Source organism: Rhyacophila brunnea, unplaced genomic scaffold (genome assembly GCF_057557595.1).
Source record: "Rhyacophila brunnea isolate RB1 unplaced genomic scaffold, BYU_Rbru_1.0 scaffold_17, whole genome shotgun sequence".
NCBI classification, from domain to species: Eukaryota; Metazoa; Arthropoda; class Insecta; order Trichoptera; family Rhyacophilidae; genus Rhyacophila; species Rhyacophila brunnea.
This window is the reverse complement of record NW_028232827.1, coordinates 394,071-412,320: the sequence shown is the minus strand read 5'-3', so window position 1 is coordinate 412,320 and position 18,250 is coordinate 394,071. Positions and strand designations below refer to the sequence as shown.

General features: G+C 34.1%; 1 protein-coding gene across 1 annotated transcript in view; it reads left to right on the top strand.

Moving 5' to 3' along the window:
* Positions 1-15,871, top strand: part of LOC147073517 (gustatory and odorant receptor 21a-like) — a 49,602-nt gene extending 33,731 nt beyond the window's left edge. The window contains exons 6-8 of the mRNA XM_085944217.1: positions 4,451-4,522; positions 12,437-12,526; positions 15,660-15,871. Of these exons, the coding sequence (XP_085800343.1) occupies positions 4,451-4,522; positions 12,437-12,526; positions 15,660-15,737 (240 nt within the window). The 3' untranslated portion in view covers positions 15,738-15,871. The remainder of the gene's footprint in view (positions 1-4,450; positions 4,523-12,436; positions 12,527-15,659) is intronic.
* Positions 15,872-18,250: the final 2,379 nt, after the last annotated feature.

The following is an 18,250-nucleotide window of genomic DNA, read 5'->3' as shown; positions in this document are numbered from 1 at the left end:
GAATTTTTGAAACCGGTATTTCGGTATCGATAAATAATTGAATACCGGTTTTTAAATACCGGTATTGCAATCCCCAGTAAGGATGTAAACTAATTATATTCATTCAAAATCAAAGATAGTGCCCCATTGATACGGATGCATAATTTTTATCAGAATATAAATTTATTGGGTACTAATTGGCTTTTATTCATTACCTACATGAAAATATCGCATCGATCATCACAAATCTACTCATGTAAAACGTAAAAGAATAAATTATATTGATTTATCAAGAATATTTTAATGATACAGCAATAGTTAACAACGGTTGGTTATCTGTTCAATTTAATAATCCAGCGTCTACGTCAAATGCCCTCTACGGCGTAGCACTACACAACCGCTGCGTCATGAAGCTATTCGTATTTTTATGATTACCTATTTCATTGACACGATAATAATTCGCTTTTATTACGCCATATAATATATTTAGGACACTTATATAATCTAATATACTTATTGCTACTGTTAATACCTATTTAACGTTTGATAATCCCTATAATAATTGCTCTAAATATCTTGGATAAAATACTAATTTCTCATCTAAACCCCATTTTGTTGATTTTTTAGAACTTGTACTTCAATTTATATACCCTCGAATTATCTACCATTAGAATCGAACATATTTTTTCACATATTATTTCCGTCAATATGTCACAGATTAATTATAATTTCGTTTAATACTTTCCATAAACTCGATATATCACAAATCACAATTATTAGTAGTTCAGCCATAAAAAATGATATTTTCCTATAATACTGAAAATACGATGCTAGTACTTATATGTCAAATTAATACGAGAATAATTGTCAATTTTTTTTTTCTTGACCCGATTATGCAAGATTCCTTTATTATTTTGTCGTGTTCATTTTTACAACGATTTTATTAGCTCGTATTCTTATTTGTCCGGTGGTTGTTTGTCCGGTACAAATCTTGCAATCGATTTTTAACTAACTTCCCGGCTAGCTAGACATTTGACATCTTTAAGTAGAATTTAATTCATGTTCAGTTATTTTTTGTCTTGTAATTATTATATATTTAGAATTTGCTATGCATATTTAAATATAACTAGCAGAGCCAGCTGCCTCGCTAGGCCTTGCAAGTCGCTTGGCGTCCTAATCTAATAATCGGGGATTTTAATAAAATGACGAAATAAGTCGAATAATCACGAAACTCACTGACTTGGCATGCTAATTACTTTATATAGTCTAGATAGTTTAGACGGAGTAATGTTTTTTTCATTAAGACGGATTTTTGATCAGTTTGATTGAGCTCAAACTAACAGGAGAATAGTTTTATTTATTTTAGGTTATTGAACTAAAAATAATACGTTCTAATATTAATACTATCGACCGAAGGTACTTGATGGAATTTGAATTTAAATTCTAATAGATCCAAGCTCTGTACTATTCCATTTAAGTCATTTTTTGCGACCCGGGTTTCGTCTTTCGGCATCTTCAGGCGTCGTTTATACTCACCAAAAGTAAACACACACTGACAGTCAGTGTGTCAGTGTGTGTTTACCTTTGGTGAGTGTACACGACGCCTGAAGATGCCGAAAGGCGAAACCCGGGTCGCAAAAAACGACTTAAATGGAATAGTACAGAGCTTGAATCCATTAGAATTTATAATACGTTCTGTTTATTAAATGGAGGAAGATCCCATTAGATCGAAAAAAATACTTTAAAATATTTCTCGTAAAAGGTCTTTTATTATGGGGGGTCCATAATTGCTAAGGTTAAGGTTAAGGGGCAAAAATGGTATTTTATTTTTTAAATTAGTAAATACTAAATGTACCTACTACTGGATATATTGCAACATGTTGTTATTTAAAAATTCTCACCAAGTGTTAAATTGACTTGGTTTATTAATTCATTACTATACTACCTCAGAGAGTTTGGCTTCAAACAACAAACAATCCGGCATGTAACATGGATAATTGCGGTATCGTTTTAAAAATGGTTGTCAATCCTAAGAAGCATTGTGACACATATTCTCCTATATGATCACACGAATGCAAAGAATGGTGATGGAAATTTATTCTAAAAAATATTACACCATAGTAATTATGGCATAAAATAATCAAAACTCACTATTTTATTTGCCCATAAGCTTGTATTTTACATATAATTAATAAATAAAATAGCAAACGACATGCTTATCATAATGTCGATCGATATTTACAATATGAAAGAAGAAGAAACATAGATAATTACTATTAATAAAATAATATAAACGTTGTGTATTAATTACCTATATAAAACATCATATTTATTTACCTGTTGTCTATGAATTATTCTGTGAGCTCAAATGATTCGATATTTGAAATTAAAAATATCACGCATGAAAAACAAATGAATATTACCATATAACCAATATTGTCTGTCAAAAAAGTGTGGAAGATTTGATGAATCAATGCAATCTCTATATATATAAAAATCTCGTGTCACGATGTTTGTGGTCGAACTCCTCCGAAATGGCTCGACCGATTTTTATGAATTTTTTGATGTATATTTGTTAGGTATGAGAATAGGTCAACAAGTATATTTCATACCGCTAGGTGATTAGGGTATCTCTATCCAGAAAAATTTTCTTTTATTTTTTTTGACAATTTTTTTTTGTATTTTTTTATTATTTGGCATACAAAAAATACCTATAACCCCAAATTTTAACCTTCCTACCCCCACCCTCCCATTTTTTAAAAGCGATTTTATTATTTTTGTATGAACAAATTTAACCGTCGTTCGTATTTCAAACAGAACGAAATTATTTATGTTGTTGAATGACAGATGGCGCTACGTCCGAGAAGAATTCAAGAGAAGCGTCGCGTCATTTTGACATTTCATTCGGCATATCACAACGCAGTGCGTGCAAAATTTTGTACGATTTATTTTAATTTATCTATTTTTATGTGCGTGTATTACAGTGTACAATGCCAGCAAGACGCAAGAGGGGCCATTTAGGCCGTCGAACGAATAAAGCAACAAACATGCGAAATAGTAGAGCAGAAAGAACAGACGAACAAATCCAACAAGAGAACAAAACCGTGCGTGTAAGCATGTCGCAATTACGTGCATCTCAATCATAAGAGGCACGAGCTGAACGAAATCAACAACGACAATTGGAACGGAGCCAAGCGCGCCGGTTCGCAGTTAACACACGCAGAGCAAATGACCGACAACGCCAACAAGTACATCGAACATTTACATCCGCTTCGTTCCTTCGTCTCGCATTAGAGTACGAGCCAGATATTGAATATTCCGCTCATCCGAAAGTGCTGATTGGTGCTATGGACAAAGAATGTCCCCATTGTCATGCGCTCAAATTCAAACATGAGTCAGCCGGGATGTGTTGCGCATCAGGAAAAGTGCAACTACCAGAAATTGAGATACCACCAGAACCATTGAACGGCTTGCTCACCGGCACGGTTCCAGATTCAAACCTGTTCCTCAAGTCCATTCGCACATTCAATTCATGCTTCCAAAAGACTTCATTCGGAGCAACAGAAATAGTTCACAATACTGCGGAAAAAGGTCAACAATTCCATTCTACGTTCAAAATCAAAGGCCAAGTATACCACAAAGTAGGCTCATTGCTGCCAATGCCAAACGAACCACATAAATTTTTATAAATCTACTTCATGGGCGGTGAGGACATCAATCATGTGGATGCACGTTGCGGCTACAATGGCCTCAATTCGCCCTGTTGCAATGACGCCCTGTTGAATGAACACAATGAATTATTGAAATTCTTCAAAGCACACATGCACGAATTGCAAAGTGACAATCACGCTATTGTCATCAATCTTGATAAAACACCAGCTGGAGAGCACGTGCGTCGATTCAATGCACCTGTTGTTGACGACATTACTGGAATCATGGTTGGCGACCGCACATCGACGCGAGAAATCGTGATTCGAAGAAGAAACAATAATCTGGAGTTCATCGCTGACATACACCGTTCATACGACGCTCTCCAATATCCGCTAATTTTCTGGAAGGAATAAGACGGATATTGCATAAACATTAAACAACGAGATCCTGTCACAGGTAATTCATGCATTATGAACATCATTAGTCATTTTGAATTGAGAAAATGAATGGTTGATGTTTTTTTATTTTTATCGGCGGTCATCGTCTACAGCGCTCTATTCCTCTTTCTGTCATAGATCCCATCCCCACACACTTACGATACATTCGTTATTTTTTATTTAACAACCAAAATATTCAGTAGAAATAATTTATATGGCAGAACAACGTTTGCGGGGTCAGCTAGTTTTGTATATATTTTTAATCTTTTCTTTCCACATGAGCCATTAAAATATAAGAATTGTCTATTTCTTCAGCGAATAGGTATAGCTACATTTATTTACGTTATTTTATGGACTCCGTAATCATTATTTTATTCTTACAGGTTGCCCAAGGCGTACAGGATACCTTGCTGGGCATAGATATGATGTCAATTGACCTTCCTACTCAAAAAGAGGTATGTGGTACCTAAATATTACGTAACATTTCTTTTAATTTAACAATAATTTTATTATAGACCTTACCATTACAAGATTGAAATCAAACTACTTAGTTTAGACCAGGGTTCGGCAAACCGCGGCTCGCAAGCCACATGCGGCTCTTTGGCTATTGGCATGCGGCTCTTTACCAAATTCCCAATTCACAATTTTTACAAAAACTTTTGCAAAATTCACAATTTTTATTTTGTGTCATTGATTGTACACTTATTATATTATATAATGACATTATCGCGAGACTATTTTTTCCTTCATGATGGTTGATGCAAAATGGTATGATTGTTGTTGTTTTAAATCTGCCCATTGCCCACAAATAAAAGTTTTCTCCATTTGATATTGACATGAGCACTTTTGAAATACAATTTTATTGGTGTATTTAACAAGAAAAGAGTTATGGAGCTCCAAATTTGTAGGTCTTGCTACCAAAATTGAGGATTTGGAGACAGAAAAATGCAATTTAATTTCACAACACAAGTGGAGCGCTCTAAATTACATAAGGTAGAATGGTAGATGCTACGATTTTTAATATATAGAATAGCTTTTTTAACTCATAATCGAGACTACATAATATGTATGTGAACAATCGTTTTCAAACATGAACAATATAAATAGCATTTAGAGAAGTCAAATAATCGATGAGAATTTGGAGTCGCGCCTGAAATTAAAAACTACAAGTTACATACCAAACAAACAGAAACTCTCCAATAAAATGCAAGGAAGGTCATTGTTCACAATAGTTTTAAGGAATGCGTGAAAATTTTATATAATTCATATTCTGTAGAACGTTAGTTTTGTCCGGGAAATCTTCTTCACTTAATAATTAAACAATTATAAAATATAATTAATTCATTAAAATATACATATGGCTCTAGAAAATTTTATTAACCGTTGTGCCACTCATATTTGGCTCTTCGGTCCAAGAGTTTGCCGACCCCTGGTTTATACTATAAGTAGAGTAAGACTTAACTACAATACCTTTGATGACAAGTCTGTAATGTTTTTTTTTGTTATCTGTAGTCACATAATTACTATTTTTATTGTGTACGTTGGCGCATCGAAACATGGCTTCTATAAACTTTTATTAAATTTATAGGCGATTGACATACACGATTACGGGGATTATTAATCTAAACATTCTAAATATTTATAGTTCGGTATATTGGCTGTCTATCTATGTATAATAATTATGCAGTGTGTCCTTTCACAGACATGTTATTAATGCTTTGATTTATATGCACATATTTAATCTTAAAAATGGTCAGCGTATGTAGTAATCAATTCAACAATAGTATCTATATATCTACAAGACATCTAATATTTTAAAGAAATAACTGAGGCTCTTAGATTTAAAGTTGGTGACCTTCGTATTCTGTCATTTTGAGATAATCGCAAAAAAACTTTCAATCACATTTAGGACTGCAAATTGAATATTTTATTGTTACAAATACATTAGTAAACAATTTTAAAAAGCGTATAGCGATATAAAAAATGTTTTTAATGTCATTAAAATGAATAATAAAAATGTTTTAAGTTAGTCGTAAACAATGACGACTGATGAATATAAACGTATTTGCAATCGACATCCAGTTTAATTATATTTAACTTAAATTGAGGTTACCGACTTTGACACTAAGAGCCACCGCCCATGACGACAGACAATCAGTGCAACCCAACGGCCAGTACTGTCATCTTGTTCTATTCTGCTTATATTACAATGCTGTTAAAAGTATAGTATTTAGAATAAACATGTTTTATCTTGAATTCTTGTTCCATGATCCCCTCTCGTTTCCGTGCTTACCTTGTTCACTACGCCAAGACGGCCGTCTCTAAGGCCAATTCGGCCTATCAGAGAATGGCCCGAATGGCGGGCAGCAATTGGGGACTTAAGCCTAGAGCCCTTAAGGTTGCATACGGTGCAATTTTCATGGGAATTGCCGGTTACGCCTCCAACATTTGGCATTCCCGAGTAAACTCCTTAACTCTCGTGAGACGCGCACTACTAAGTGGGCAGCGACTTGCGCTGATCTCGCTTACCAAAGCCTACCGCACAACTTCTCCTGACGCGCTTGCCGTACTCGAGGGGGTGCTACCCCTCGATCTGCACGTCCAAGTCAGAGGATCGATCACCCTCCTCTTGAGGGGGATCAGCACAACACTCGCCAGTGTCCATCTGACACCACCGCAGAGATCCGAGGACGTTCCTTACAGGAAGACTGTAAGTGACATCGTGTACAAGACCGCATTTGCGGCATGGCAGGCGAGGTGGACCGCCTCCCCCAAGGGGCGGCACACTTACCTTTTTTTTCAGACGTATTCTGCAGGCACCAAACTAGAAGACTCCAACCTTCGCACTGGATTAGCCAGTTCCTCACCGGCCATGGCAACTTCGCCGCCAGACTCCACGAGTTTGGCTTGATAGCAGATGGGCCGGGTTGTACCTGCGGGCATGACCACCAAGATGTTGAACACATCCTCTGGGATTGCGCGATTATGAAATTCGAACGAGCGGAGCTGTTTGCCAGGGTCCGTCCTCACACGGGCCCAATTGGTCATGGAGATCTGGTAGCAACCGAGGCCAACTTTGCGGCATTTCAGAAATTTGCAGCGTCGTGTGGGGAGCGGGATAGTCCCGACTCTTCTGTAGACTCATCCATTTCAATTCGTGACACTCAGTATGCGGGTACACAAAGCGCTTAACGTCAGCGGACAGTAGAGCCAGTCCAAAAAACAAACATTTTCTCTCTTAACTCTCTTCTTTAAGCACTATGGTGCATGGTTGCAGCATCAGTCCCGTGCGGCTCCGTCTCGGGACGGAATGAGCACTTTTAAAGCGTCATAGAAAGCGGCCGTGCATATCCACGGTTGTGCATATTTGACGGGTGGTGGTGGGCACTTTAACGAAGTTTGTTCACTACTTATTATATGTACATGCCTAGTACTTTCGCAGCGGTAAATCCCGCTACGCGTCTCTCCATACCCGTACAACACACAATATTCATGGACTGAGTGTGGTTATACTCACCTACCTGCCGTCGCCTCGAGTTTCACCGACCGACCGTTGTCATGGGCGGTGGCTCTAATAACTCAACTGTATGGAGTGAATCTAAAATAATTCTAAATTTGACAGGTACCAGCGATAAAAGTTTGAATTTGTCTACAATTGAATCTCGAATGTAAAGTGATTCGTAGCTAATTTAACTTATTAGTCTTTGAATTATCCTTTCAATTTCATTTTCATATATTCTGGTTCCGTCTTATAAAGAAATTAATTTAATTAAACGTAAGTATTTAAGTGATACACTTTCCAGTGGAGTACATTAATTAATTATTTATTTGTTCTAAGTATCAACGATTTCAATGTAGGTGTTAATTTATATTCATTTGATCTTATTAATATATATTTTTTAAATAAAACATTTTGACAAGCATTTACTTCTAGACTTTATAACATCGAATACAACTTCTGTGTCTAGTTATTCTGCTTTGTGCGAAGTTTACTATTGTTTCAGTTATGTAACATTTATTACGCTGCATACCTTTGTCACTCTCCACAAGGTGAAGGAATGCGTAGGACATAATATAATAGGATTGAAAAACAGTGCCTGTTGTATGTAGGTGGAAGATGAATACCTACCTAAAATTTCAACCTTATTTCAAGAATAACAGTTCAAAACATGAAAAAGTACTTAGATATAGTTTTAATTATAATTTATTTATTTATTTATTTAAGAATACAAAACATTGTGGACATAACAAATCTAAATTCAAGACGTACACAACATGAGATTTACATTATAAGTCAAACATTACCCTCACAAGAGAGAAGAGAATATAGAAAAAGAAATATATATATAATAACAATAATAATAACAAAAAAAAAAAAAAATCAAAACATACTTAAGTATAATTTAATACAGAAAAATATAATTTTTGAGAACGGAAAATATACAATTTTATAGAGAAAAATACAGTTTCAAAAATAAAATGCAAAGTTCATCATTGAAAATGTCTATGTCTTTAGGGAGCGCATTTACTAGTCTTGCACCCCTCGCTAATGGTGCCTGATAGGCTTGACACGAGGAAACGGTTCCAATCCAGAATAAATCATGACTGCGACCACGTAGGTAATTGACAGGCGCATGGAAATTCAAATTCATTAGGACACCGGGATTGGAAACCATCCCTCGCGATAACAGGCAAAAGTGTTTCAACAGCAGAAGAGACCGACGAGATTCAAGAGAGTGAAAAGTTCTCATGCCTTGTAGAAAGGCAGTCGGAAAATAATCATCTGACGAATTATCGAAAGGAAAATAGTTAAATGTCTTTAAATAAAGACACCGAAGAAATTTCTTCTGGACGCGTTCTAAAATAAGCTTATAGGAAACCTCATAAGGACACCAGATAATCGACCCATATTCAAGAATGCTACGCACTAATGAGACGTAGAGTGTACGTAATACATTAGGATTCTTGAATGGTTTGGATTGTCGCATGATGAATCCTAGAAGCTTACTCGCACGTAGAGCCGTGGAAGTTATATGCGAGTGAAAGGATAATGAAGAATCAAAAATTATCCCAAGATCTTTCGCCTCAGATTGACGTTTTAAAGAATTTTTTGACATAATATAATTGTATTTAATCGGAGTTCTTGACCTAGAAAAAGTAATACAAAAGCATTTGTCAGTATTAAATTCTAATTTATTCTTTTTTGACCAACTTTCAATTGAACAGAGATTTCTCTGTAACATGCAACAGTCCAACTCATTGCGAATTGGTGCATATAATTTCAAATCATCCGCAAAAAGTAAAAATTCTACTCCATCCATGGCTTTAACTATATCATTGACAAATATGAGGAACATAATTGGTCCAAGATTTGATCCTTGGGGAACACCTGAAAGAGTTTGAAAGACTTCAGATGCACACCCAGCGTACTCGACATATTGACAACGATGCGAAAAATAAGATTTGAAAAAATTTACAAAATTAATAGATCCGCCTACTGCACTCAGTTTAGTTAAAAGAATATCATGATCAACTCGATCGAAAGCCTTTGACATATCCGTATAAATTGCATCAACTTGACAATGATTGTCTAGTGAACGAGATATGTATTCAGTGTACTCCATGTGGTTGGTAACTGTTGATCGAGTAGATCGAAAACCATGTTGAGCGTCAGTCAGCTGACCATCCACATGTTTATATATATATTTATGTAAAATGGACTCAAATAGTTTGACCGGTGCAGAGAGAACAGCCACTGGTCGGAAGTTAGTTATTTCAGATACCGAGCCATTTTTATACACCGGTCGTATACGAGTTAAGCTCCAACATTCAGGGAAGGTAGATTTACTTAAACATAGATTGAAAATATACAACAAAGGATCGCTTAAAAGTTTTTTGCATCCTTTTAATAGCCATGGAGGAATGCCATCATGCATTCAGCAAAACCGTCAGCGATGGATTTATAGCCATTCAATACACTACCCCCAAAAGACATAGACGATAGCTGTGCAGAAGAGTTACGTAAGCTCCTAACATACGTCCAAAAAGTTTTCGGGTCTGAGGTTAAATTCAAGGAAATTTTCTCAATGTACGCTTTGTGAGCAGCGTCAATGGCGCGATGAACTCTTCTGCGAGACTTAAATGTATGTTTATCTGACCAAAGTATCGGTATAAATACGGATTTTTGTTATGCTGTTGAAATAAGAGCATATTTGTTTATAAAATATTAATTATCAAGTTCTTCAGTAGGTGACACATAATTGATAGGATTGGAAGACACCAATATACTTGGTTGATGTTATTCATCTTACAATATTGTTTTATACTGCATCAGCCTTATTTAGCCCAAGTTTATTTTAAAGGCGTTTGAAAAGTTCGAAGAGCCAGAAACACTTTGCATATTATAATGTGATGGGATTCTGCTGCGTTTTAAATGTTTTTTAAACAAAAATATTTATTGATTGATTGATTACAAAAAGGCCTACATATAAAAACAAACTAATCTGTAATTTTGTAGCACTTGGATGGTATGTTAAATTCTTGTAAATAAAATATCTTTTTTAATGTAAAAGTCTTCGTCATTGAAGAATTAAGACGTTGAGCTGGTTAAGACCTACAATGAGTTGTAATGAGAGATGTGGCGTCGTGCTTATCGATAGAAATAGTCTCATTGAAAGTTCTTAATATTATATTATTATAAATAAAATACCACGCCAGAAAATCGCATAAGTACGTAATTTAAACATAAATTATAACGTACATGCAAAACTAGTGATCAAAGATGGCGGCTGTAGGCAAGATGGGGTCGCCGTTTTTCATTCTTAAATTGACTTGTAACTTTAAAGGTTGGAATCGAAGATGTTGAAAAAAACCTTCTTCTACGTAATATGAAATGAAATAAAAAATGAAACCTCTGGTCGACTGATTCAGTTAGCTACAATGATTTCGCACTCTAGGCTTATTTAAAAATAACTTCACACTTCTACTATGACATTTGATGGAGGATACTCCCTCATAAATTGTATGTAGGAAGCCAAAATTAATACGAGGGTTGTCCAAAAATTAAAGAGCTTTATTCATTTTTGGCGACGCGGATGATATTTCTCAAATAGATCTTACTCCCTAATTCATTTAACGTTTGTCGATTTATGTGCTACGGCCGTATGTTGTAGCTTAACCACTGGGGAATGCCAATAGAAATGGCGTATTTCAAAAAAATACTACCTTATTCTTAGGTCAATAATTATTATAAAGCAAACATTATTGGTAGAATTTTTATCACATTTAAATGGTCAAAGACATAGCTTATACTAAGCATCTTTAAAATTATCTTTAAATGTGTAAATCTTGCCCATTTGTTGAATAATAAAACGCCTAATTCTTGTAAAATTTGGGATCACAGAGATTATCAATATAATTATTTATTGTAAATATTTCACTATAATAATGTCGACATAAATTTTACTAATGGTTTTATAAATGCTTTTAAAAATTAATAAATATAAAATATCTTAACACCACTTCACATGGACGTACTGAAATATGACTATATTCTAAAACATTCGAGCGAGAGGTTTAAAATAATACTATTTTATGTAATAAAAATACTTTATGCAGTCATCAAAAATATTTAAAATAAATATAAAGGATAATAAGGCTTCAAAATTATGTAAATAGATTATCTACAACGTTTAAGGAATGTCCAGGATCATGCTTTGAAAATAGCATAAAAGCTCCATTTTTACGTACGCTGAGCATGTGGGCCGTTTTCATCACATGATACCAATCTGTATAAACGATTATCGCATCAGGTTAAAAATACAATTTTTATACACCTATCAATTACTTAAGAACCATGATGCTGTGTGGGGGTTGGAAATGATGAGTATAATTGCGAACTAAGTCTGAATAACTAAGGGAAATTTTTTATTATGTCATTATGATACGTTATCTTTTCTATATTATTCATGTAAGAAAATATACATCCATATGTTCCACGTGATTTAGTATTATATCGTGGTGATCAATATTGTCCGGCTATAAAGTTATTCCATAAGGAAAATGGAAAATATTTATTCCGAAGAAGTATAATAATTATTAGTAGCGAATTAGATGAAAATATCAAAAAAATATAAACTAGAAAGTTATAATACTTTAGTTAAATCAAGCGGCATCCCAATAGCAATAAAATTCTGCATCTTATCACTCAAGAGAAGATTTCTGGTAAGCGAAGTCCTGGCAGAAAAAAAAACGTCTTGACTCAAAAACCTCAGAGACTATTTTGAGCTTAGCAATCCACCCCAGTTTATAACAACGAGAGCTAAAGATATATGACCTAAAAAAAGTAAATATTGATTATTTGATTTTAGGTTGATCATTTCATCCAAGCGATTGAGATAAATCCAGCCACGATTAGTTTGCAAGGATATGTTGATGTCAACAGAGAAATGCTGACGTCGGTAAATATACATTGTCGATTTAATTTTTAACAGTTACTGTATATAATTTTACATTACATAGTATATAAACAAGTTACAAAAATAATATCACAGTGAATATTGAGAAGCTAAACAGTGTCTAAAGTCAGTTATTATTAATTAATATAAGTGCATATTTTTTCATAACATTTAAAAATGGTGAGGCAACTTAGCACGAAAATGTGGACACACAGAACAGATAATAAATAGAATACCAATAGGCTATATTCAATACGCCACATGGTGAAGCAGGCTTTTGAATGTGTGAGTGTCCTACGAAAATGAAGCACGCATTATGCACGTGCAATAGTGTGTGTAATACACCAACATTAAATGAGCGTAAATGCATAAACCGAGAGCAGTTTTCAGTATTCGACGTTAAACGTATTCTAGACACATGTGTAAGTTTAACCCGGATTCATCCTTACTCGAGTTGGTTACCTGCTATCGCCTTACCCGTTGTGTATTTCAGTTCCCATTATTTCTGAGTTCCCTGTGTGGACACATTGGAAAATGCTCCAAATATTATTCACATACTAGTTATATAAGGCCACCGCTTTCAATTTTTGATAGAATCTACCTCTTCCGACGAACATATTGAAATAAATATAAGTATATTACCAATATCCCGTCTTCGAATACACTTAAGACCACAATATTGATGTATAAATATACATTTTCGGGATTAGTGAATGCAAATAGATATTTTTAATGTATTATGCCGGTGTATTGGTAATATACCGGTGGCGAAAGGTGACTTTTGGAAAGAGGTAAGCTGTGGAGATCTGATAACAAGAACACGCTTACTGTTACACCCCCGAATGGTCCCCATTTGGGAATGTCTCTGTGTATCTGGAGAGGCCCGAGTCGGTATCAAACCAACAAATAGTAAGGGTAGATCACGAAAATAAATAATAATAAAGCCGACAATGCTGTAAATCTCGGCCGTTTGAAAATATCTGCAACGTCACCGTTTTCGACAACGCTTCTCGCTGGGAACAAAACATAAGATGGTGGGTAATACGCGACAGACGGCCAAACAGTAAACATCGTTAACTCGCGCTGCATATAAAAGAAATCTTAACTGTGAAAAAATGTAACCATTAGTGTATATTAAGCCAAATAAACCTCGCCGTTTCCACCACAATTCCAGTGTGTTATTTTTCCACCTGCAAGTCTTGAATCCAGACGAAAAACCAAGAAAAGAATAAAAGTGACAGCGTGTTTTCACTTTCCAAAATGGAGGAAAATGACATTACGAGAAATAAGAAGATAATAACGACACACTAATTTAATGAAACTTCAAAAACTCACTGACGACATTAAATTAAGCGATCAGTTAAAAAGAAGTAATTACGTATTTTTTCAAAACATTTATACAAATCAAAAATTATTAGATAAAAGTTCTTTTTATTTATAAAAACAGTCTATATTTATTAATATTCGATTAAACACCATAGAAATTATTTTTTTAAATTATCTAATTATTAATTATTTAGTTTTAGGATCTGTGATCGGAGCTTACGTTAGTTCATACAATTCGATAGACTGGGCGAGGCTACGTGGCGTAAAGTCCATATGAAAAAAAATGAGAATTATTTGAAACATTCCGACCTTTATTTACGTCAAGACAGATGGCGCGCTGTGGTACATTTATTAACACCTTTGCTGATTGTTTTGTTATTATCTGTGTAATTAATACATTCCTGCACATACGGCATCTCTCGTTGGCAAAATAAATTATGTTATAGAATATATAATCAAGTGATTATATAAATAAGTCAATACGCAATTAAAAAATATTTTTCTTAAGAAGGTAGGCTTCAAATAATCGCCTAGTATGGAGTCTTCGCCACTGTAATATACATATATTTTAATGTGATCACAGGAGGAGGTGGTTCTGATCAAACAATTAAAAGGTATAGCCGGATGAAAAGTGAATATATATATAATCTGATATTAAAAGTATTGAGGTCATTATTTGTGTAATATTTATGATGTTAAACCTTGACAAGTAGACTCTTCATATCTGTACGTATTGTTTAGATTATAATTCATATCATTTACATGAATCCGAAGAACATACCTTGTGCCCATCAAGTATCAAGTTATGGAGGAGAAGAGTGGGGGCCACGACCACTTCTCGGACCCCAGTTCTTGAACGAAGCTCTACGGACGTGTTGCGCAAACATACTTCGCCGTTGCGCAAACCTATGTGAAAAGTTAACCGCCACTATCGACTACAGTTGGGTTTGAGCTACATGTGCTTTGCTGGTATGGGGCGCTAGCGATCGTCGAAAACGTCAGATCTCTAATAAATGTCAGAACGTAATCTTGTAGAAGGCCGTTCATCTATTGTGTTTTGGTCTTTACATAACTATCACCGTTGAAAGTGTTATTTTGTGTTTAAATTCTCATTTAAGTATTTATTGTGATTTTGTAATACAGATCATACATCACACAGTCATGTTTGTTTGTAAAATACATCGGAAAGTCCGTTCACATTTTGTATTGACGTAAGTAACTAGCTTCTAAGGATTACTTAGGTACGTACAATGAATCGTTTAATAATGCAACGTTAACGAGTAAGTACTGATTAAATATGAAATCATTTTCAAAATGGATAAAAATGTAATTAATTTCCATGAAATCGAGAAATGACATGTTTAAAATTCTATCTTACTCTAACGCATAGACCGGATGTATAAGCGTGCCGAATGCTTTCTCACTCGCACTTATGGTTCGTTTTTCCATTCCATTCGAAGCTCGATACACACAATATCTCCTTTAAAACTAAAAAAAATGACGTGCTTCAGTCGAAGCGGTTCGGCGACGTGTTTCGCAGTGGTTTGTTGAAGAATTGGGGTCCTGGCACTATGACTTTTCGCGTATACTATCGTCTTCAGTACACGTATCATAAAATAAACTACGTCTATCTAATTATGTCTACGACTTCCATCCCAGCATCCGGTCTAGAAGCCCTTCATAAGCCCAACGGAATGCGTATAGCTTGAATAATCATACATCCAATTACCATAATCGGGTAATACTGATTATCTTCAGTGTTGCCTTATCAGATTATTACCCACCATTAATACTATTTTTATTATTTCAGGCTTGCACGACCATCGCAGTTTACCTGATTGTGCTGCTGCAATTCAAGATATCACTTCCTAAAGATCCTAAAGTATAAATTGTACAGAAATTACTAGGTATATACTGTATACTATTAAATGATCTTAGAACAACTTTACTTGAAACCACTTTTCTATACCTAATAAATAGTCAACGTTTTATATTTCACTATGAATATGCAACTAATAGTAATGTTTGAATTGGCTGCAAGCTATTTTGCATTGCGGATTAAATCAAAGGAAACCTAACACTGTTATTAATATAATAATATTATACATAATTTGAAAACATTTCGTGCATAATAATATACACGCTATACAAAATCATTTTGTAGAAAAAAATACGACTCTATGGAGTAATCCGCGACGTCGGTTTGTAATTAAGGAATTATTGATACCTACCTTAATTTAATATACTTACTAAAACCGATAGCCACATTATAACGCAATTTGATAAGCATTTCAGATAACAACTACTAGTTAAAATCATCGTAATTAACTAAGGTGCCCGTAGCTTACTTGGAAAAGCATGTTGGTGCGAATCCAGCAGAATATACAGATGTAAGTCCCGTCGGGTGTCGTATTTTTTTCTACAATTTTTCCAGTGTGTATATGCATGAGATGTTTTCAAATTATGTGTATTCAATATATAGAATGTTTCATTCTCAAATCCTGTGTCTTATTCGTTGAATAAAAAAAAATAGTTTATTAATAATATACATATTTACGTGATCAGACAATTCCATAAATAAATGATTTTGAAAAATCTCATGAATGAGACGTCTAATTCCAAAAAGCGATAAGTCCACATTTGGTCAAAAATACGCATGTATTCTTTGTATAATTTTACACAATATGTATTGATCTATAAATTCCATTATAAAGTCCGTGTATCATATTATTTAAAGCTTGGTTGATTCCGCGCGTGTTTAAGTCAACCTGTAAGGGAACGTTCAATATTGAAAAGGGCTTCCCCCATGCGGTAGCATCTGGTAAACTTATGACAGTGCCAGGGAAATATGTGCCTTATGCGGAATAAATTAAAAAGTGAGGTACAAATAGCGCTACGTTCAATTTTATTTTGCCTATATTTATTACATTTAAGAGTTTATCGGCTGAAACAAATTGCCATTTCGTTCTAATTTCGACATATAATACAACTCACGAAATAATTGAAGCTTGAAACATAAAAACGTTATTTCCCGAAAATATTGAATTGTGGACTTGTCAATTTTTGTAATTAGACTCCTCAAATAGGTATATACAATGTCATAGGTCGGAAATAATCTTATTAAAAAATAATTCGACAGAGTTGGATTCTAACTGACATTTTTCACTGTCCAGTTAAGTGCTTTTATTTTTTCAGAGTTTCCCAAACTTTTTCTGCAATGCAACACTTCGCAAACCCGGAAATTTTAACGGAACACTTAGCATATTTTTTCGGTTGGGTAATTCTTACTAGTAAAATTAAAAAAAAATGTTATTAAAGCACATTATTTATTTAGTGATTATTTTTAAAAATAAAACTATACTTGATATAATTTAAACATAAAAATATGAATAAATAAAGCACTTAATGACTTTGATGATTTTGAGTCTTTCAATTCAATTTCAGTTTCTATACCTTATAACATTATAAAAAATATTAAGTCATAATTCGTTTATTAACAAAAGAAAATTAAATGTCTTCGGAGATAAACTCAAAAACCCACTTTTTACATAAAAAATAACAATTTAAAAAAATATATCTTGAAACTAGAAACAACACCAAACAAAATAATATATATTAGAAACAAAATTTAGATGGTTATTTATTAAAAATAACCATCTAAATTGGCTTTTTATTAAAAAATACCAGATGTTTTATCATTGATGGATTTAGCTTAAAATCACTATTTTTTCTTTTCTGTAAAGTAGTCGATTTGAACTTACCAATACCATCGTTTACTTAACATTCTTTTTAATAACTTTACTAGTGACAATATTTTTGATTTTCTGTTTTTAAATAATATATATATTAGGTACTTATTTATTTATTTCTAATATTGTTTTTATCATGAAATAAAATTTTAAAACTATGTATTATTTTTATTAATCATCTTTCAACCTTCAAATATCGTCAGCTCGCAGACATTGGAAAAGCGCAAACTACTACGGCAAGTTATTAGCAAAATAGAGGCGCAGTTGTTTTCTTCACAACGAGGTAAACTTTCACTACGAGCAGGGGCGGACTAAGGGGTATTTCATCAGCTAATGGAGCGTAAGACTGAATGACAATGTGAGAGAGATCAAATGCTTAGCAAAAGTAGTTTCTGATTATACCGTGCTGAGATACAACATAACTTAAACATCCATTAGCAGAGATTTGTTTTATTTAAGAGCTGCCGATTAATATGCCACCCACTCTAGAGCAGACGTGGTCAGCGTTCGTCTAGCGTCAGTCTGTAAGCAACGTCTTCAAATTGAAGATGTCTACATAAACACCAACTTATATATTAAGTCTTCTACGCCACAGTGCATGTGCTGATACTGTTAAAGCGCGAATCAAATTGAGGTATATGTCGCCTACTGT